This window comes from Grammomys surdaster, unplaced genomic scaffold, assembly GCF_004785775.1.
Source record: "Grammomys surdaster isolate TR1022 unplaced genomic scaffold, NIH_TR_1.0 363, whole genome shotgun sequence".
Lineage (NCBI taxonomy): Eukaryota > Metazoa > Chordata > Mammalia > Rodentia > Muridae > Grammomys > Grammomys surdaster.
The window spans coordinates 3,820,639-3,839,432 of NW_021604782.1; the positions used below are offsets into that span (position 1 = coordinate 3,820,639).

General features: G+C 38.3%; 1 protein-coding gene across 1 annotated transcript in view; it reads left to right on the forward strand.

Annotated features, from left to right (window-relative positions):
- Positions 1-18,305, forward strand: part of Fsd1l (fibronectin type III and SPRY domain containing 1 like) — a 63,640-nt gene extending 45,335 nt beyond the window's left edge. Inside the window, exons 10-14 of the mRNA XM_028779965.1 lie at positions 691-723; positions 8,174-8,274; positions 8,839-9,090; positions 10,976-11,064; positions 17,168-18,305. Of these exons, the coding sequence (XP_028635798.1) occupies positions 691-723; positions 8,174-8,274; positions 8,839-9,090; positions 10,976-11,064; positions 17,168-17,290 (598 nt within the window). The 3' untranslated portion in view covers positions 17,291-18,305. The remainder of the gene's footprint in view (positions 1-690; positions 724-8,173; positions 8,275-8,838; positions 9,091-10,975; positions 11,065-17,167) is intronic.
- Positions 18,306-18,794: the final 489 nt, after the last annotated feature.

Sequence of the window (18,794 nt, forward strand, 5' to 3'; positions counted from 1 at the left end):
AAGTCAGTTCACTAAATCCATTTTGTGGCTAAATGCTTGCACATTGATTTTCTCTGACCATAACTGATACCAATGTTCTTTCTTATTTTATAGACAGGTGTTTGTATGTTTATTCTTATTTGACAGTAATTTACAATTTTAATGTTTATTCTGCACAGCAATATGATTTCTGATATGTTAGTAACTCAGAAGTGAAGAATACAGTATCAGCTGTCAATACTTGAATTTGTGGTTAACATTTTTTATATTTTTTTTCTTTCTTTCATAATTGTTTCATACATTTTATTTTAGCATTCTGATTTTTAATGTTATAGATACACCAATCTGAACTAGCTAAAGGAAAGTTTCTCTACATCTGTCTAGGCTTAGACAGGTCATCTGTCTTACCGAAAGATGGCTGCACTAAATAACAGCTTTGAGCATTTCTACCCAAGCCTTCTGCTGAAGAGCAATCCAGTGAACTCAAGGCTTTGAGAACCTTTTGGTTTTGCCATACCTTTCCTAGACGAATCAGAGTATGAAAGCCATAAGTTTTTAATGGTAAAGTTTTGATCAGACTGATGGCAAATGTTTGTAAGTTACCACAGTGAATCAAAACCCCTCAGGAAGCATTCAGGCTAGTTCTGTTGTAAGATGTTACATATAAGCTGTAAAGGAGTGTCTTAACAGTTGCCTGTTTTTATCTGACAGTGTCCATGTTACTTCACTGAAGAAACACACAAGGTGACGATCTGTGTCTGTCTAGTTCTAGGACTTAGTATCTAGCTTGGCTGAATAATTCTTTAACCAATAAGCAGGTGCCATTGCAGCAGCCTTCATAAGTTAAAATGCTCCTTTGTGTAGACTGTCTCTATTGGTAGCTTGTGTTTTGAATTTACAGCATTGTAGTGTACTGCATTTTTTTGAGTTATATATGATAACAATATGTGCTCTGCTTTAAAAAGACTATTTCTCATCTCTTTTTACCCTGCTTTTACTTATACTTGCCATCTTTCCTGTCTCACTGTATTCAGTAACATTATTGATCACTTTTATATGTATTTGATAGGAGGTAGGTAGACTTGGAGTATATAGAATACTATAGAAATAGTTAAGCAATTTCAAAAGTGTCAAAAATAATGAACATCATTGATAAAATTATTTAGACAGTGCTAAAAATAGAGATCATTTCAGGTTGCTTAAGTAAGATGATACTTCTGTGAAGATAATCATGTATCTTTACCAGCCTGTACTGTCTTTTCAGAGTTATCTTTCCTTTTTGGCTTATTTACTTGGTCTTGGTGAAAGTGATGGCGTTTGTGTTATAAAATGCTGTTGAACTTGATAGACTGCATAATGCTTTATTTGGCAGCTAGGAAAGTTGTAAACTGAATTTAGCATTCAGCCTGTGTTATGTCTTTCTCTTTTCTTTCCTTTTAAGATTATTGCGTATGTTGGCTGTTTATAGAATGGTATGAGTATCCCTTATCTGAAACACTCAAGATTCAAATTATTTTAGATTTTGAAATATTTGCACATATATATTGCACATATATAAAGTTGGGACTCAATCTAAACTCAAAAGTATTTGTTTCATGTGTACCTTATATTAATAGCCTGAAAGCAATTTTGTACATTTTTAATATACCAGTGTTTTGACTGTGACTTGCTACAGGTCAGATATAGAATTTTCTATTCATAACATTTATCAGTGCTCAGAGTTTTCAGGATTGATGTATTTCAGATTTTTGGATTAGGACTTCTCAACATGTATATGTTCATCCTTTTCATAAGTGTTTGTTGTAGAACATATGATAAATATTATGGGGCTCATGGGGATGAACATTGCCCTTACTTTCACTAATCTTGGTCTAAGTCATATAGAAGAGCTATGTACACATGAAGCAATGATACAAGATGGTGGTTATGTACAGTGATGAGCTAGAAGAAAGATGTTCAGAGCTGCCGGATGTTGAGGTAGTCAGTCAGAACTATGTGCCATACTACTGTAACAGGCAAGGCTTTAGTGACTTCCTGTGATCGTGTAAGAAAGAGGGCACAAAGCGAAGGATGCTCACTCACAGTGTGTTCCATTTTCCTCAGTTGAATGGCACCAGGTGAAAGTCAGGTGAGTTAAGACAGCTCATAGGCAGAGGATCTCATTTGTAGAAAGCCCCAAACAGAAGGTTTGTATTGGCTTATAGAGTGCTAAAGTTGTAGGGAATAAGAAAAGATCAAAAGAGGAAAGAGCATCGAGATATGTAACAAAAACTGGCTTCTTCATATGCACACTTAAAAAAAAAATCTCTGTATGGTGCTTCTTTTCCATAAGAACAGGTCTCTAAATCAATGGTTTTCATCCTTCCTAATGTTGTTACCCTTTAATACAGTTCTTCATTTTGTGGTGATCCCAACCATAAAGTTATTTTTATCACTTCTTCATAACTGTAATTTTGCTACGATTATGAATCATAATGTAAATGTCTGTGTTTTCCAGAGATCTTAGGTGACCCCTGTAGAAGGGTCATTTGACCCCCAAAGGGGTCTCAACCCATAGGTTGAGATCTAAGTATACAGTAAATAAAGCTGAGTAGGCCATGAATATTGATTGGTGCTGAGCTTGGTTTTATATAAGGGATAATCCCTCTAGAAAGTCTGAGGAACTTGTTGTTCTGCACATGTGATATGAGCAGGGTATCTACAATACTGTCTGACACCAAGGCTCCCCACTCATGCCTCCTGGAGGCCCACCTGGTAAAGTCTGGGTAGTTGTGATTGTGTGTGAAATGTCTCAGTAGGGCCAGGATCTAGAGTATAAAATTAGCATAGTAGGGGCTGGAAGACCTTTATTCAAGAAGTGGTATGTAGACTATTCAAGTATTCAAGTAGTGGTATGTAGTGGGAGAATATGTAGTGTTTCACTGTGCAATGAAGGGAAACAAGAAGACATACAATAGATAAATAATCTAAAAATTAAAGAACACTTCAGCTAGCATGTTTAACTGTATAATTAATTGTGTGTGTGTGTGTGTGTGTCTAAGTAGCCTTATCACCACAAGGCTAGCCTATGAGACTAAATTGCTTGTAGACAATAAGAAAAATGATTAATTACTGAAAAGCGGGTAAGACAATTTGCTGTAGGGGCTACACAGATACTTAATCCAGTTAAGTCACCAAGGGACCTTTAAGATGGGTTGAGGATCCTGTTCTGTACAGAAGATGATAGCTACTGTCCTTACAAAGAATGTACCGCAGAGTTGGAAGGGCAGGCCACTAAGGTGGAAGCCCTACTCTAATTTAACCTAACTGAAGCTAAACTGTCAACCTCAGCAGTTATCTCTTTTCTGTTTTTTCATGCTTCCTTGTATTTCTTTACTACTGGTAAGTCATACTTATTTTAATTTTGTTTCTTTGGGTTTTTAGATGAGCTCTTAATATATTTTGAAGCCAGGCTAAGTGAATCATTTCTTCTTATTTCTATGTATTATTATCCTCTTGCTGTTTTATTCCTCCTAAGCATCTGGTATATAGTTTTCAGAATGAGTTTCTTTCCAGCAGACTGTTGGACCTACCAGTGGAGGAGTAAATAAACTGTGGGTATTTTAGGAAAATTTCCTGGTTGGTTCTGATTTTATTGTGTCTTTTCTGTTTATATCAATACTTTGTTATAAAAATCCTAAAGACCCATATTTTTTTGCAGTTTTAAGACTCTAAGAATATAGCTAGCCCTTCACCATTTAATACCATATTTTAGTAAAAGTACTGTATATCTCATTTGTGCTTTAGACACAGGGATGAGATGTGATTCCTGTTCACAGTTCCTTTCTTTACCTAAGATACTTAATAGAAAGGCCCTCCACCTACCATATTAACCATGTATTGAAGCATCACATAGTAGGCTGTGTGAGAGTTGTCTTTTCATTCTCATCTGTTAGTCCATGTGTGTGGTAAGAGAAGCATTTACTTACTTCTTTGTCAGGCTGTGAGAAGTCGCAGAACTCTGCTCTGGGTGTGGGGAGATCTCAGTCTGAGGTCCCACGGGGGCAGAGCTCTTGGGTCAGGAGTCTCCAGCCAAGGCAGCTGGTGGGAGACCAGTGAGAAAGACTGAGAGGGGGGGTCATATGGGCTGGACCACAGCTGAGTGGGACAGGGGAGAGAAGCTCCAGTGGTGCCCCACTGGGCAGAGTTTCTTGGTCAAGGCAATTCGCTTGGCTGGCTCATGGCTGGCTCAGCTAGCTTGCTTGAGTTGGCAGGCCTCCTTGGCTGGAATGCAGAGAGGTCCTCCAGCTGGAGATTAGGCAGTGGCTCATTAGTTGAAGGCCCCTTCTACGGTTCTCCATGGTGGGCCCCAATGATGAGAGGAAGCCCATGGTTTTAAAAGATTTATTGTCATGGCAGAAAGTGAATGAAGCTGTACCTCATGTCCTCAGGGAGGGCATGAGGTTAAATATCTTTTGCAAGGAGGAGGGTCTGGGAAGGAATGCTTAATTGGCTGTGCCCTCTGGCCTTTAAGTATCTCATTAATAAGGAGTTCTCTTGAGACTCTGAGGCCTGTAGTCACACCCACTACCTGTGCCACCCGTGCTACTTGACCTAAGGCCACAAACCTTTCTTTGGGAGGGGCTGTGGATAAGTGAAAGGAACCAGGGCCCAGGAGCAAGGCCGAACTCGTACCGTCCTGTTGGGGGTCACTGGGGTTCATAGCAGACTCAGCTGCCTCTCACAGCCCACCTCCCCACACTTCTTCAGTGGCTTCTTGTTTTGCCCTCCTGTGCTGCTGTGATAGTTTGCATTTTAAGGGTTCTTCAAATAGGCCTGGGGTATATACAGCTCAGTGGAAGAGTGCTTCTGTAATGTGTGCATGTCCCCATCCCACCATCAGCACCAGAACAACAGGAAGACAAGTACTGCCCAGTCATTATAATTGTGTCTACATCATGGTGTCCTGGCTTGGTGTTTTTCATTCTTGCTCACACTTAATTACACATGTACTGTAACCTCTTTCTCATCTTCTTCCATTGATCATTGCTTTGTTACCTACAACAAGATCTTTTTTATGTTCTTTGGTCCATCTCTCAGTTAAGAAGCAATCACAGTCATGAAAGTTAAGCGTGCCAGCCTTCCCAAGAGCACTGGAGGTCAGAGTTCAGCTTGATATAGTGAAGGGCTGCTGTTCTAAAGTACAGAGTCCAAGCTGACTCTAGTTCCAAAATGTATTTTCTACAAATACATGTAAGATTAGTTAAAAGTATGTTTGTTATATGTAAATATAAATATATAAAACTAAATTAACTTCCAAAGAGGAAGGTTAATGTGGAACAACAGTTTGGTGACTGAGTTAGGTACTCTGAGAGCACTCCTGAATGCACAGTCATTTTTTCTAGTGGAGAGGCACACTTCAGACATGAGCTTCAAATGAGTATCTAGGGAACACTCATCAATCACATAGAAGTTTTGTATTGTAGAGATGTTTCAGAGATTTAAAACGTTTTGTTAAAATGTATAAGCCATGTTAGACCAGTCTTATTTTTATTTTTAACCCTGTTCCTTTTTGGGCTTCCCAATGTTGCACCTAAAACAGGGCTTTTCACACTGCTCAAGTAACAGTGGTTTCCTCAAATGAAGTATTCCCAGAAGGCTAATCTAAAAAGAGAAAAAAGACAGGTGGCTGAAATAAGGAGGAGCCTGGAGCCGGCTTCATTCCAGAGTCCCACAACAGTCTGTGGCATTGTAGGTAGCCTGGAGTTTGGGGAATGTCTTGAAAAATTACCACCCCAAGCTGCTTTGTCCTCCCCACTGCAGAACAGTGGAGATTAGGGAATAGGGGGTCTTTCTTCTGTCCTCCCTCCCTCCTTCTCTCTTTTCTCCTTCCCTCCCTCCTTCCCTCCCTCATTCCCTCCCTCCCTCCCTCCCTCCCTCCCTTCCTTCCTTCCATCTACTTTTTCTATTTTGAGATACAGTGTTGTCTTTCCCCTTTAGTTTAGAAAACATAGAGTGTTTGTAATCAGGCAGTTTATATAAGAAGAATCAAAAAGAAAATAGTGATGTGGGTTTTTCTTTGTGAATTGTCATTAGTTTGACAGTATTTATACAACTTAAGTTCTTACTACTTAATGATTCTGGTGTTGCATAATGAGGACTAGCTTAGAAAATTTGGTCAAGCCGAAATTTTTTTGTATACTAATTTGTATCCTAATTTTATTTGGTAACTTACTATCTAATAAAAATTTTAAACTTCATAAAGAACTTAAAAATACATTTCTTCAAAATTTGTGTTTTCAGTTTCACTTTTCCACCAGCATTTTGAGGCATGGACTCTGTATGCGGCTCATTCTAGCTTTAAACCTGTTCTTAGACTGTCCTCAAACTTGTCATCCTCCTGCCTCACTCCCTTGAGTGCTGAAGTTACTGACATATGCACCATACCCAGGGATTTATTTATTTATTTATGTCTTCTATTCTGGGGAACTTCTCAGAAGCAATTGTAGATATTTTTTCTCACTCTCAGTTCCTTTTTGCTCTTCCTGCCCCAACTTGTACACCTAAATTTTCACAAAAAATTTCAGTTGCCAGTTCTCCATGATCTCAGTTTATACTCTTGGAATACCCATAATGTATAATTTACCTTAAAAAGTCCTTTTGGGTTTTTTTTTCCTAAGACATGGTTTCTCTGTATGGCCCTTGCTGCCTGGAACTCAAGTCTGTAGACCAGACTAGGCTAGCCTTTTAAAAGGAGACTTTTAAAGAAAAGAATATTTCTTCTTATTCTAACATGTCAGATGATCACTGTTAATAGTATTCTGCACAAAGGATACTTGATCTCCTTTAGGGAGGATTAAACTAAACCATGCAGACTTTATTATTCTATGTAATCATGCTACTTAATAGCAGTCACTAAAATGTAGATACTTGAAGCAGTCCAGTTAAGTTTTAATTAGTTGAAACCATCTGTTCTTAACAGCAAGATAATATTTAAATAATGCAAAATGAAGTCATTGGATCACATGAGATGTCTGTAACTATCAGTATGCTTCTTTTCTACTTATAAAGGATTTATTTATATATTAATTTTATTTGGTTACTTATTTTCTACATTTTTTTCCTTTGGGAAGAAAAATCCTAGTGCAACTGTATTGGAAAATTTCTAAATATTTATTATGGTGATAACAAAGTATTTTTATTTTTTTCTGAGTAACTTTAGAATAATATCTCAGTAGCTCCCCTCTTTGCATGCACACACTCAGGTAGGTAGTAGGCAGGCAGTATTCTTCATGTATCATCCACCTTATATTTTGAAAGTGGATCTTGTGTCCACTTGCCCAGTGCTGGGGTAACAAGTGCACATCATCATTCCTGGCTTTTTATGTGCATTCTAGGGATTGAACTGCAGTCCTTATGCTTGCACACTAAGCACTTTACCATTGAGCTATTTCTGCATCCCAACTTCAAGATGATCCTAACCAAAAAAGCAAAGGTTTTTCAAGTGCAAATTCAATATAGTTAAAGCATATTTAGAAAGCATCTTGAGGGCAGTATAGAAGGAACTGAGACCACAAACAGTACACCGTGGAACTTGAGACACTGTCTTGATAGGTCCAATGGAGACATCTTGGAGATTTGATCTTTTTGAGGTTTTTGAGAGTTACTGAAGAGTCTTAACAGTGTCTGGTTTGCTTGTCACATTATTTGATATGAAAAGATCTTGTTCATTATAATAGTGGGCATTCTTTGAGATTTGATATTTCCGATTCATAAATTCAGATAACTTCCTCTTTTTAAGAAAGAAAGAGCAAACCCAAACTACTGCTAATCAAATGGCTACTTAGTTGTAGTTATGTAAGGAACCTAGTTTTGCTGTCGCTTTTATTTAAATTCAGTTGTAAAATATTTACAAACAATAGTCCAATACCTTTCTTAATTTTTCTCATCAGCAGGTCTTATTTTGACGTTGTATCTTATTTTAGCTGTGTGCTCTTTGTATAAACCTTGCTCAGTCTGCATGACATTAGTGTTTTCAGCCTGCTTTGTGTGGATGGCTTCTTACATTTGAGTGCTTATAATTGATAATTCAGAACAAATGAAATGTTGCAGCATAATGAAAACTGTTTTCAAAGATTTCTGCTATGATTTGTAATCCTAATTTATGAACCATTTTCAACAATTTATTTTTAATTTCTGACTTTTTTTTTTTTAGAAGTGGCACACCATCCCCAAAACGGACATCTGTGGGCTCCAGGCCACCAGCAGTCAGAGGCAGCAGAGACCGTTTTACTGGGGAGTCATACACAGTGCTGGGTAGGATAAACCATAATAGTTCTCAGATTAAAGGGCACATAGCCCACTGGTGGACTTCCTACTCACATCTAGAATGCCCGCCTGTATAGGGAACGAGTCTCTGTAGAAGTTTCTGTACTGAAACCTGAGTACTGGGAGACTTTTTCAGACTGACTTACTGAGACTTTTAAATCTCGGCTTCTGCTCATGTAGTATGCCTCATGAATATAACCTTTGAATGGATTCTAACAAAGAAAGGCTTTGAAGTATTTTATATGCATTGAAACGTACATAATATATGTAAATTTATAGCACATATTCTGCACTTAGCATCTGTTGTTGATGTGGTTATTTTCACTGACATAGAGTAGTTGAATTTAGTAGGTATGGTGAAATAAGTCTGTAATCCCAGTACTTATGGGCTGAGGTGGAAGGACTATGAGTTTATGGCTAGCCTGAGCTACATAGTGAGATTTAAAAAAAAAAAAAAAACTAAAAAGAAGTTGTTGGAGACCACATGATAAGTAAAAATCTGTGACTCATAAGGATGACAAAGTATCAAAACTTTTTTCTTATCTTTTATAGGAGACACTGCTATTGAAAATGGACAACATTATTGGGAAGTAAAGGCCCAGAAGGATTGTAAATCTTATAGCGTGGGTGTAGCATATAAAACTTTAGGCAAATTTGATCAGTTAGGAAAGACAAACACAAGTTGGTGCGTTCACGTCAACAGCTGGTTACAGAACACTTTTGCAGCCAAGCATAATAACAAGGTGAAAGCTTTGGATGTTCCTGTACCTGAGAAAATAGGTGTGTTTTGTGACTTTGATGGGGGTAAGTATACTTACTTTTCTAAAAAGACATTTCCCCATACTTGCTTGTATTTCAATATATTTTATGTATACAAAATAATATTTTTACTCCTGTGAAAGTATATGGGAATATTGTTCTTTTTTCTCTTCCTATTTGATGGTAGTTTTATAGGAACAGCTTTCAAAGAAAATGAGAAACTGAACAAAGCATCTACATTTAGAATAGTTGAAAAACAGATGAATGATATCAACACGGTTAGGATACAGATGAAGAAGAGAGCCATCGAGGGGACCTCCAGAAGGACAACAGGTGCTAGGCTGAACAGTTAGCAAGTGAGCTGTAAGGATAAGAGACGGTGAAAGGGGACAGGGACTTCCAAGTCCACAGAGCTGAAGCAGCGGACACTACACTGGGAATTTATGGAGTGTATGTGGGCTTACGCAGGTGGAAGACAGATGAAGTAAAGTTTAAAAGCTGATAGAATTTGGCACAGTCAATATAAAAAGGAAGAGATCTTAGCATCTAGTGAGCTCATAAAGCTTTTTGTTTGATGATGATCAGTTGGTGTAGAGTAAGAATAGTGTAATTGGGTGGATGCAATGGGAATTCTCTTTCTGAACTATGAATTTTTAATCATTACAGCTAGACTTGAATACTTTTTTGCTAATCTAAGTAGGAACCATTAAAATCAATAACTTTTGCCAATAAGAAGTATTTGTTTGTTCATGTAGTATAAAAATCTGCACTTCAGGGATTTGACTAGTCTTCATCCTGTTGATTAAAGAATTGTTTTTATTGCAAAAAGTTCTCTAGGTGCTTGAACAAGTAGTAGTGAGTTGTTGGGTGGATGTGGTAAACAAAACTTGTTGCCCATTCTTTCTATTTTAAGGCATTGGCTGTTTGATATAAGATAAGGCAATGTTGTTAAGAATTGGGCCCTTTCTCTTAATCAGTGCCAGCTGCAGGCACTGCAGGTTTTGATGCATCTCATGGTTTTGCTAAGCATGATTCTCAAGTGTAATGGTTTTGCTGCATTCATCAGACAAGCAGCAGAGTGCCAAGCAGTAACCATGACTTTGTGAGAGAGGGAAGAGCACACATGCATGCACCTGCTTTAGCTCTCAGGAGTATCTTTGGTTTGACCACTGAGCAAATCTTCATCAGTTGTCAGAGCACTCCTCATTTCCTCACACATGACGATCAGAGTGAGAAATGGTAGTTTACACAGAGTAAGAGAAGACAGCAGTTCAAATGACTGTTTTCATTTTACATCATCTTAAGAAGCACCCACTTACCACGTCTTTTCACATTTCCAGTTGCTTCAAGTGCACTCTACCATTGAATGGTCCACGTTGAGTTGCTCTGCATCTCAACAGTGTTGTCTTCAAGTCCCTTCCTTCTGCAAAATGTCTTACCCAACCACTGTCTGCAGGTTCACTGGCAGTTCCCAGACCACATGCATTACTGATGAGGGCTGTAGCTGCTGCTTTACAACCAGTTTGAACTTGGATGAGAATCATTTCCATAGTATAAAGTAAATATAAAACAAATAGCAAATATTATCAGTAGCAAAAATATACAGAAATGTGCATTAAAGTGGTATATAACATAAACATAATTATTTTTAAGAATGTATTCTAATAATGACAAATTTCAACAAAGCAAAAACTACAATTACTTCTGTACCAACTTAATAGATTATGGAGATATTTCCTGGTCTTGATGACTAGGAAAAAACAGATTTAAGATTTTATCCTTATGTTTGATATTTTTATAAGAACTGTTAAGTATGGTTCATATAGCCTGTAACAAAGATTAAGGTTAAAATACATCTTTTGGCATACTCATCTGTTTAACTTAGATGCTTTAACTTTAAATAATAAATTAGACATTTTTATCTTTTTAGGTCAGCTTTCATTTTATGATGCACACTCAAAGCAGTTGCTGTATTCCTTCAAGACAAAATTTACTCAGCCAGTAGTACCTGGTTTCATGGTTAGTATCTTATTTATGGCTTAGCAATTTTGAGGATGATCTTTGCTATACTTTTGATGAAACCGCGTACTTACTCCCTTTGACTTCATTTCCTTTTCCCCAACCCACCCTTTCCAAAACGTGATTTCTTTCCATATGTTTTCAGTATGTTTTATTAAAGTCAGTACTAACATTACAAAGGTATAGGAGTCACAAATGACTATTTACATTTACTCATTGTTGGAACTGTTACCCGAGCAAGGAGTGCAGCCTCACTGTGCCCTGTACCCATGTTCATTCTCTAAGTGGTTCTTCTGGAAGGGTTAGCCCTTGTCTTAGACTTTAATGCTGCCAATTCATTTAGCTTCCTGTTTGGTTTTAGGGAGTTATACAGTATCTTTTTGGCTCAGCTGTACATGTGTAAGATTTTTCTATGGTCTGCATGGTTTTAGTTTGTTCACTGTTCTTAGATCAACATAACTTTCCGGGATATGATGCATCAGTCTATTGAGTGCCATTTAGGTTGAGTTTTTTATGTGGTATCATCCATTTGAGGGTATGACACACATGCATGGTTTCAGGACTGCTCAGTTGCATGCTGATTTGTGAAGAATAATCATGTTTCTTCACATAAAATGAAATATGTCTTTAATTTTTTAGTACAATGTTATTGTTGCTCTTAACACCATAGCTGTTTGCTTTCCTCTGTTAAAATTAGGTTGATGTTAGGAGTTCTGAGATCCACTAAGGTTTCCTTGGTTTGAATAAAACTTTTCTAAGTGTTGGGGAGCTACCTCTCCAGTCTGGATGGTACATTTTTAGGCCACTGTGTGGGTTGTTCCACATGCATTCTCTTCCATCTTTACTGCAGGTATAACCCTCCATCTGAGGAGAAAGTGTTCAGGATATGTGTGGATTTAGAATGTTTATTTACTTTTAAAATTCACAATCAAAATTTTACTCCTGACACCTTAAAATCTTAAACTTAAAGTAATCCTGATGGCCAGTGCTCTCCATTTTTCATTAAAACATAAAGGTGATTAATGAACAAAAATGGGTACAGGGCATGGTGAGGCTTGTTGCGCATGGTAAATTCTTTTTTTTTTTTTCCAAGACAGAGTTTCTCTGTATATCCCTGGATGTCCTGGAACTCACTCTGTAGACCAGGCTGGCCTCAAACTCAGAAATCCACCTGCCTCTGCCTCCCAAGTGCTGGGATTAAAGACGTGCGCCGCCGCCACCACCTGGCGGAGAATTCTTAAAGATATATTGGGAGAGTTATTTCATTTCACTTTCTGAACTTTGCCACAGACCTCTACTTTAATACATATTTTAAGCTATTTCCCAATGAATCCATTGAAGACAAATTGTTTACCATATATAACTCAGAGCTATACTTTTACAAAATATCTCATTTTTAATTTGAATGTATCTTACATGGATATTTATCAAGTTTATCCATTGTTTTTCATTCCAAATAATTATAATTATGCAATAATATAGATAACCTGAGGAAACTGTTTTAAACTTGTTAAACCTCTTTACTTCCCTTCCTTGGAAGCCTAGTTTTATTAGTGTGATGGATGTTGTTTGCACATGATGTTAATTTTTAAAGTTAGGTTTATTAAGTTATAATTTACATATACTATTTGTATATGTATGAGCTTTGCTAGATGCTTACAGACATATAACCACTACCGTAAGTCAGGATTTGGAACAGTTAGCACTGTAGGAAGTTCTAGCATCCTCCCATATAGAAAGGCCTTTTCCATCACTAACAATAAGCAGTCACCCAAACAATAAGCAGGACATTTTCCCGTCCTGTGGTTTGGGCTGTAGAGGCCGTCCTGTAGATGGAGGTGCATGGCATACAGCCTGTGATGCTGCCACACAGCACATGGGAATTTGAGCCTCACTGCCCTGTGTGTCACTCGGGCTGCTTCTCACCTGCTGAGTAGTCGGTCATGATTGTGTGTGCTGTGGAATGAAGCCAGGGCCTGCACATGCTGAGAGGGCACTCCACCATGAGCTTATTTCCTACCTCACATTATTTTGAAACAAGGTCTCTTTGTAGACTAGTCTGGCCTGAAATCCTGCCTTGCTTGGGTTATAGGTGTGGGCATCATGCTTGGTTTCTGCCACAATTTATGTTTATTTACCAATCTAAGGACACTTGGTTTTATGTCTAGTTTGGACAACAAATAAATAATATAAATAAAGACACTATAAGTATTCACATAGGTATTTTTGTATGGACATATGGTTGCTTTTCCTTTCAGCAACAAGGTTGTTTAATCACATTGAAATTTTATGCTTAATTTTCAAAGAAGCTGTCAAAATATATTCCAGAGTGGCTATTACATATTTGCATTGCTGGAAGCAACATGTGAAAGTTCATCATACCTTTCCCATTTTATTATCATGTTCTCACTTGTTTCTTCAAGTTTTATATTTTTAAGTTTGACATTTAAGTCTTGAATTGATCTCTTTTGTGTTGATTTTTGTATACAGCCTGGCTCAAGATTCTTTTTTTTCTCTTTGCCCATGAATAGCCACTTCCTCTAGTACTGTTTACTTTTTAAAAAATGTGACCTTTCTCTATTGTTTTACTTTGTACTTTTCTGCTAGATTTTTTCAAAATTAAAAAAAAACTATTTTATGTGTATGAGGGTTTTCCCTACATTATTTATTATTATTATTATTATTATTATTATTATTATTCACCTTGACACAAACCAGAATTAACTGGGAAGAGGAAACCTCAGTTGAGAAAAAGCCTTTATCAGACTGGGCTGTAGACAAGCCTGTCCAATGTCGTCTTGATAAATGTTTGATATGGGAGAGCCAATTCATTGGTAGTGTTGCCATCCCTAGGCAAGTTTTATTGGGTTGTATAAGAAAGCAATCTAAACAAGTGCTGAGGAGTTAGTAAGCAGCGTTCCTCTATGGCTTCTGCTTTAGTTGCCTGCCTCTAGGTTCTTGCCTTGAGTTTCTGCTCTGACTTCCTTTGATGATGGACTATGATGCAGAATATAAGATGTAGCCGCCTGTGGCCACGAGTTGAACGAAAGGGGGACGGAAAGCGAGAAAAGATGAAGCCAAGACAAAGTTCTCTGATCAAGGCTCGATGGTTTAATGTTAAGCTTTCAATTTAAAGGGGAAGACCCCACCTGAACCCTTCCTAGTTTCAGCCAGGAGAGATGGGTGGGATAATCCATTCTTGGTCATGGGTCTCGGCCAGAGATATCTCAAGGCAAGCCCAGGGGCAGTTCTTCTTTCAAGTTCCTGTAGCAGGATCTACATGCAGCCAAGGTGGGTGACTCCACCTAGGTGTCTATTGATATGCAGCCAAGGTGGTTAGTTCCACCTAGGTCCTATTATCTGGTCTCTTGTGGTAAACAAGGTCTCAGGCCTGCTCAAGGCTGGAGGAAGGGCACAATAAGATAAACTTCCTCCCCAAGTTCATAGTGTTCTACTACCACAGCATTAGAAACCCTAAGTAAGCAGTAAATGAATGTCCACCTCATTCATACCTGGTGATATAAAGGTCAGAAGAGGTCACCAGATCCCCTGGAACTGAAGTTACAGAGGGTCAAAACCACCATGAGGGTGCTGGGAATCAAACCCAATCATCTGGAAGCAACTGGTACTCTGGATTGCTGAGCCATTTCCCCAGCCCTTCTCTGCCGGATATTTTTTAAATTTTTTTTAAATTTATTTTCTCACATATTACATCCCAACTACAGTTTCCCCTCCCTTGTCTCCAGTCCCTCCACCATCCACTCCTTCATTTCCCTTCAGAAAGGGGCAAGCCTCCCAGGGATATCTACTAAACAAGGCATATCAAATTGCAATAAAACTAGACACCTCTCTTCATATTAAAGTTGGATTAAACAACTCAGTTGGAGGGAAAGGGTTCTAAAAGTAGGCAAAAGGTGCAAAGACAGCCCCACTCCCACTGTTAGGAGGCCCACAAGAACTCCAAGCTACACAGCCATAACATGTGCACAGAGGACCTGATTCAGACCCATTCAGAAACTCTGGTTGTTGGTTCACTGTGAGCCCAGATTAGTTGATGTTGTGCATTTTCTTGTGATGTCCTTGACTCTTCCTACAATCCTTCCTCCCCCTCTTCCACAGCATTCCCCAAACTCTGCCTAGTGTGTGGCTGTGGATCTCTGTATCTCTTCCCATCAGTTGCTGGGTGGAGCCTCTCTGATGATGATTATGCTAGGCTCTTGTCTACCAGGATAGCAGAATATCATTAGGAATCAGCTTATTGACTTTTTTGTCTGATGTGTTTGGACCTGTCCTGGGGATCTGGGCTATCCAGCCTCTAGTTCCTGGCCATCCAGGCTGTGTCAGGGGTTGGCATGTCTGTCAAGCTAGACCAGTCATAGGTTGGCTGTTCCCCTGGTTTCTGCACCACCTTTACCATAACACAATTTGTAGGCAGAACAAATTGTAGGTCGAAGGTTTTGAGGCTGGGTCAGTTATCCCAATCCCTCCACTGGAAGTCTCGTCTGGTTACAGGAGATAGCTGCTTCAGCTTCCATATTCCTCTTACCAGGAGTCTTAGCTAGGGTCATCCTCATAGGTTCCTGCATAGTGTTCTACTGCACTAATTCTACCTTGTTCCCCAAAGTGTCCCACAATTCTAGTTGTCTCTCTCAGTGTTCTCTCCCTCCATCTTCCCCCAACCTGATTACTCTTGTTCCTGTCCCCACTTGCCCCAGTCTACTTGAGATATCTATTCTATTTCCCTTTCCAGAAAGAGTTATGCATTTTCCTGTTGATCCCCCCTTGTTACTCAACCTCTCTGAGTCTATGGATTATATATGGTTATCCTTTACAGCTAATATCCACTTATAAGTGAGTACATACCATGTTTGTCTTTCTGGGTCTGGGTTACCTCACTCAGGATGGTTTTCTTCTAGTTCCATCCATTTGCCTGCAAATTTCATGATGTCATTTTTTTAACAACTGAGTCATAAATACTCCATTTGTAAAGGAAACACATTTTCTTTATCCATTCTTCAGTTGTGGGACATCTAAGTTGTTTCCAGTTTCTGTCTGTTATGAGTAAAGGTGCTATGAACATAGTTGAACAAGTGTCTTTGTGGAATGGTGGAGAATCTTTTGGCTATATGCCCAGAAGTGGTATAGCTGGATCTTGAGATGGACTGATTCCAAATTTTCTGAGACCACCATTTTGATTTCCAAAGTGGCTGTGTAAGTTTGCACTCCCAACAACAGTGGAGGATTATTATTCTTGCTGTACATCCTGGCCAGCATAAGCCTTTACTTGTATTTTTGATCTTAGCCTTCTGACAGGTGTAAGGTGGAATCTCAGAGTAGTTTTAATTTGCATTAAATTAAATGCTTATGGATGATGGCTGTGGATGTTGAATATTTAAGTGTTTCTTGTCCATTTGTGAGTCCTCTACTCAGAATTTTATTTAAATCTGTACCCCATTTTTAATTGGATTATCTGGTTTGATGATGTCTAATTTCTTTTTTTTTTTTGATGTCTAATTTCTTGAGTTCTTTATATATTTTGGAAATTAGCCCTCTATCAGATGTGGAGTTGTTGAAAATCTTTTTTCATTCTGTAGGCTGCCATTTTGTTCTATTGATGGTGCCCTTTGCCTTACAAAAGCTTTTCAGTTTCATGAGGTCCCATTTAGTAACTGTAGATCTTAGGACCTGTGTGATTGGTGTTTTGTTCAAGGCAGTTGTCTCACTGTCCTATCTAAAGCCATGTCTCAATATTAAAGTCATGAGTGAGATAAGCTTCTTTGAGATACAGTCCCCTGGTTGTGAAGGCTAGGGAAGTACCAATAGTTATTGCTCACTGAGGTTAATCCAGTTTGTCCTCTTGAGTTTCTGCTGCCCTGTATTACCTTTCCCGGGTGCAGATTCAAGTGGCTTCTGCTATTACACAGTCGCCCTTGGCCTCTGTGAGCCTTTTCATCTTTCCTCATCTCAAACATGAAGGTTATCAATTTGGGTTTTGTTGATGTTCATACATGTGACATTTTGCCTTTCAAGTGGCAAGTTAAGGATTACTGGAGTTATAATTGGATTTGAGTCTAACTGAGGCTTTGTTTTTATCTCTTCTTAGGTTTGGTGTGGTGGACTTTCTTTGAGTACTGGAATGCAGGTTCCAAGTGCTGTGAGAACACTTCAGAAAAGTGAAAACGGAATGACTGGTTCAACAAGCAGCCTAAACAATGTCACTCAGTAATGGCAACTCAGACTGTGTTTTCCCTTCCTCTGACTGTGTGGCCTTTCCCATACAGTTACTAACAGATACTTCTGAGTGGTGGAAATCAGGTTTTCTATGTTCTGCTTTAAAGCCTGGAATCTGTTAGATTAACTACCAAATAGGAAGCAGCAACAGGTTATTGCTGTGTCCCAGAACCAAGCAGTTGGGGTGCAGGAGGCTGACATAGTGGTATTTGAATAGTAAATAGGAAAGGAGAAGTGTTGAAATATTTATGTAAAAAGCCATTTTTCTGTTTCGTAAGCTGCTCTGGCTTGTCTAGTAGGTGTGATTCTGTCTGGTGTGTCCTGGCCCTGGGTTGCAGAGCTTTTCAAGCTTACCTCTCTTCTCCTTGTCAAGTTTCTTTCTCCTCACTGGCTGCCATTAAGTCCTACACTGAGGCTTTCAAACTATAAGGTCCCCTAAGGCTTCCTAGAAATTGAAATCTTTGCCGAGGGATGGCAGAGAAATTGTCCTATGGTGGCTTATTTTATTCTTTCATAAATAAGCTGAGCTTTTGATTGGGTAACTTAATGTATTGACTATATTCATATCATTTTCTTCTCTAAAATATTGTGGTGTTTTCTTATAACCCAAAATATCAAGCAGATGGAGAATTTAGGCAGTGCAAGGGAGTGTTCTTTGTGTTTGTGCTGAGTCATACTGTCTAGTCGTCCATGGGCTCCTGGTCTCCACTTGAGAAGCTGTGTCTCTGTGTCTGTCCTCCGTTTTAACCCCACCTTTATAGCTGTCTTTGTATCTTTGATAAAACTTCCACTTGAATTTGGCACTGATAATAATTATTGCTTATGGAAGTTTGTAAATTAAGTTCTATAAAGGGTAAAAAGCTATATATTGCTGGTTTTTGTCTGTGAAAGATTATAAAGAAATGTGCCTGATGTATTCTTTTCTGGAATAAGTTATGTGTTCTTTTACAAAGATATGGATTGGTTTAACCAGCTGTGTAAAAAAATACATGTGTCCTACTTAATTGGTATATGTGTCTTCAAACAATCATTTGAGGGTTTTTTTGTTGTTGTTTTGATTTGGTTTTTGTTTCTGTCTTTTTGGTCCATTCATTCACTGTTTAAAAGTTTAGGGTTCTTTCAAAAATGAACAGAGTTTTCTTTTCCCAAATCTGAAGGAATGTGTGAGGCAGTGAGTAGAACCTGTGGTTACTGACAGGAAACCTTTTGTTACAAAGGTGATTCAAACTTTTAACTCAAGGTTTCTGAGCCAAACTAGAAGTTGAAACTATAACGCTGCTTTCAGAACTTTAAAGAAATGAATATTTGACTTTTGATTAACTTTTGAGACTTTTAAGTCTCTTCTTGTTTTAAGTATCTTGGGCTTCTGACAAACTTCCCTGGAGAAGTGTTTGTTTTTGCTTTCTTTGTGTAGCTTGTAGGATCATAATAAGTATTTGTTCTTAAAATGTACTGCTTACTTGCATGATTGTTTTTGTTCTGTTAATGAAACAAATTTG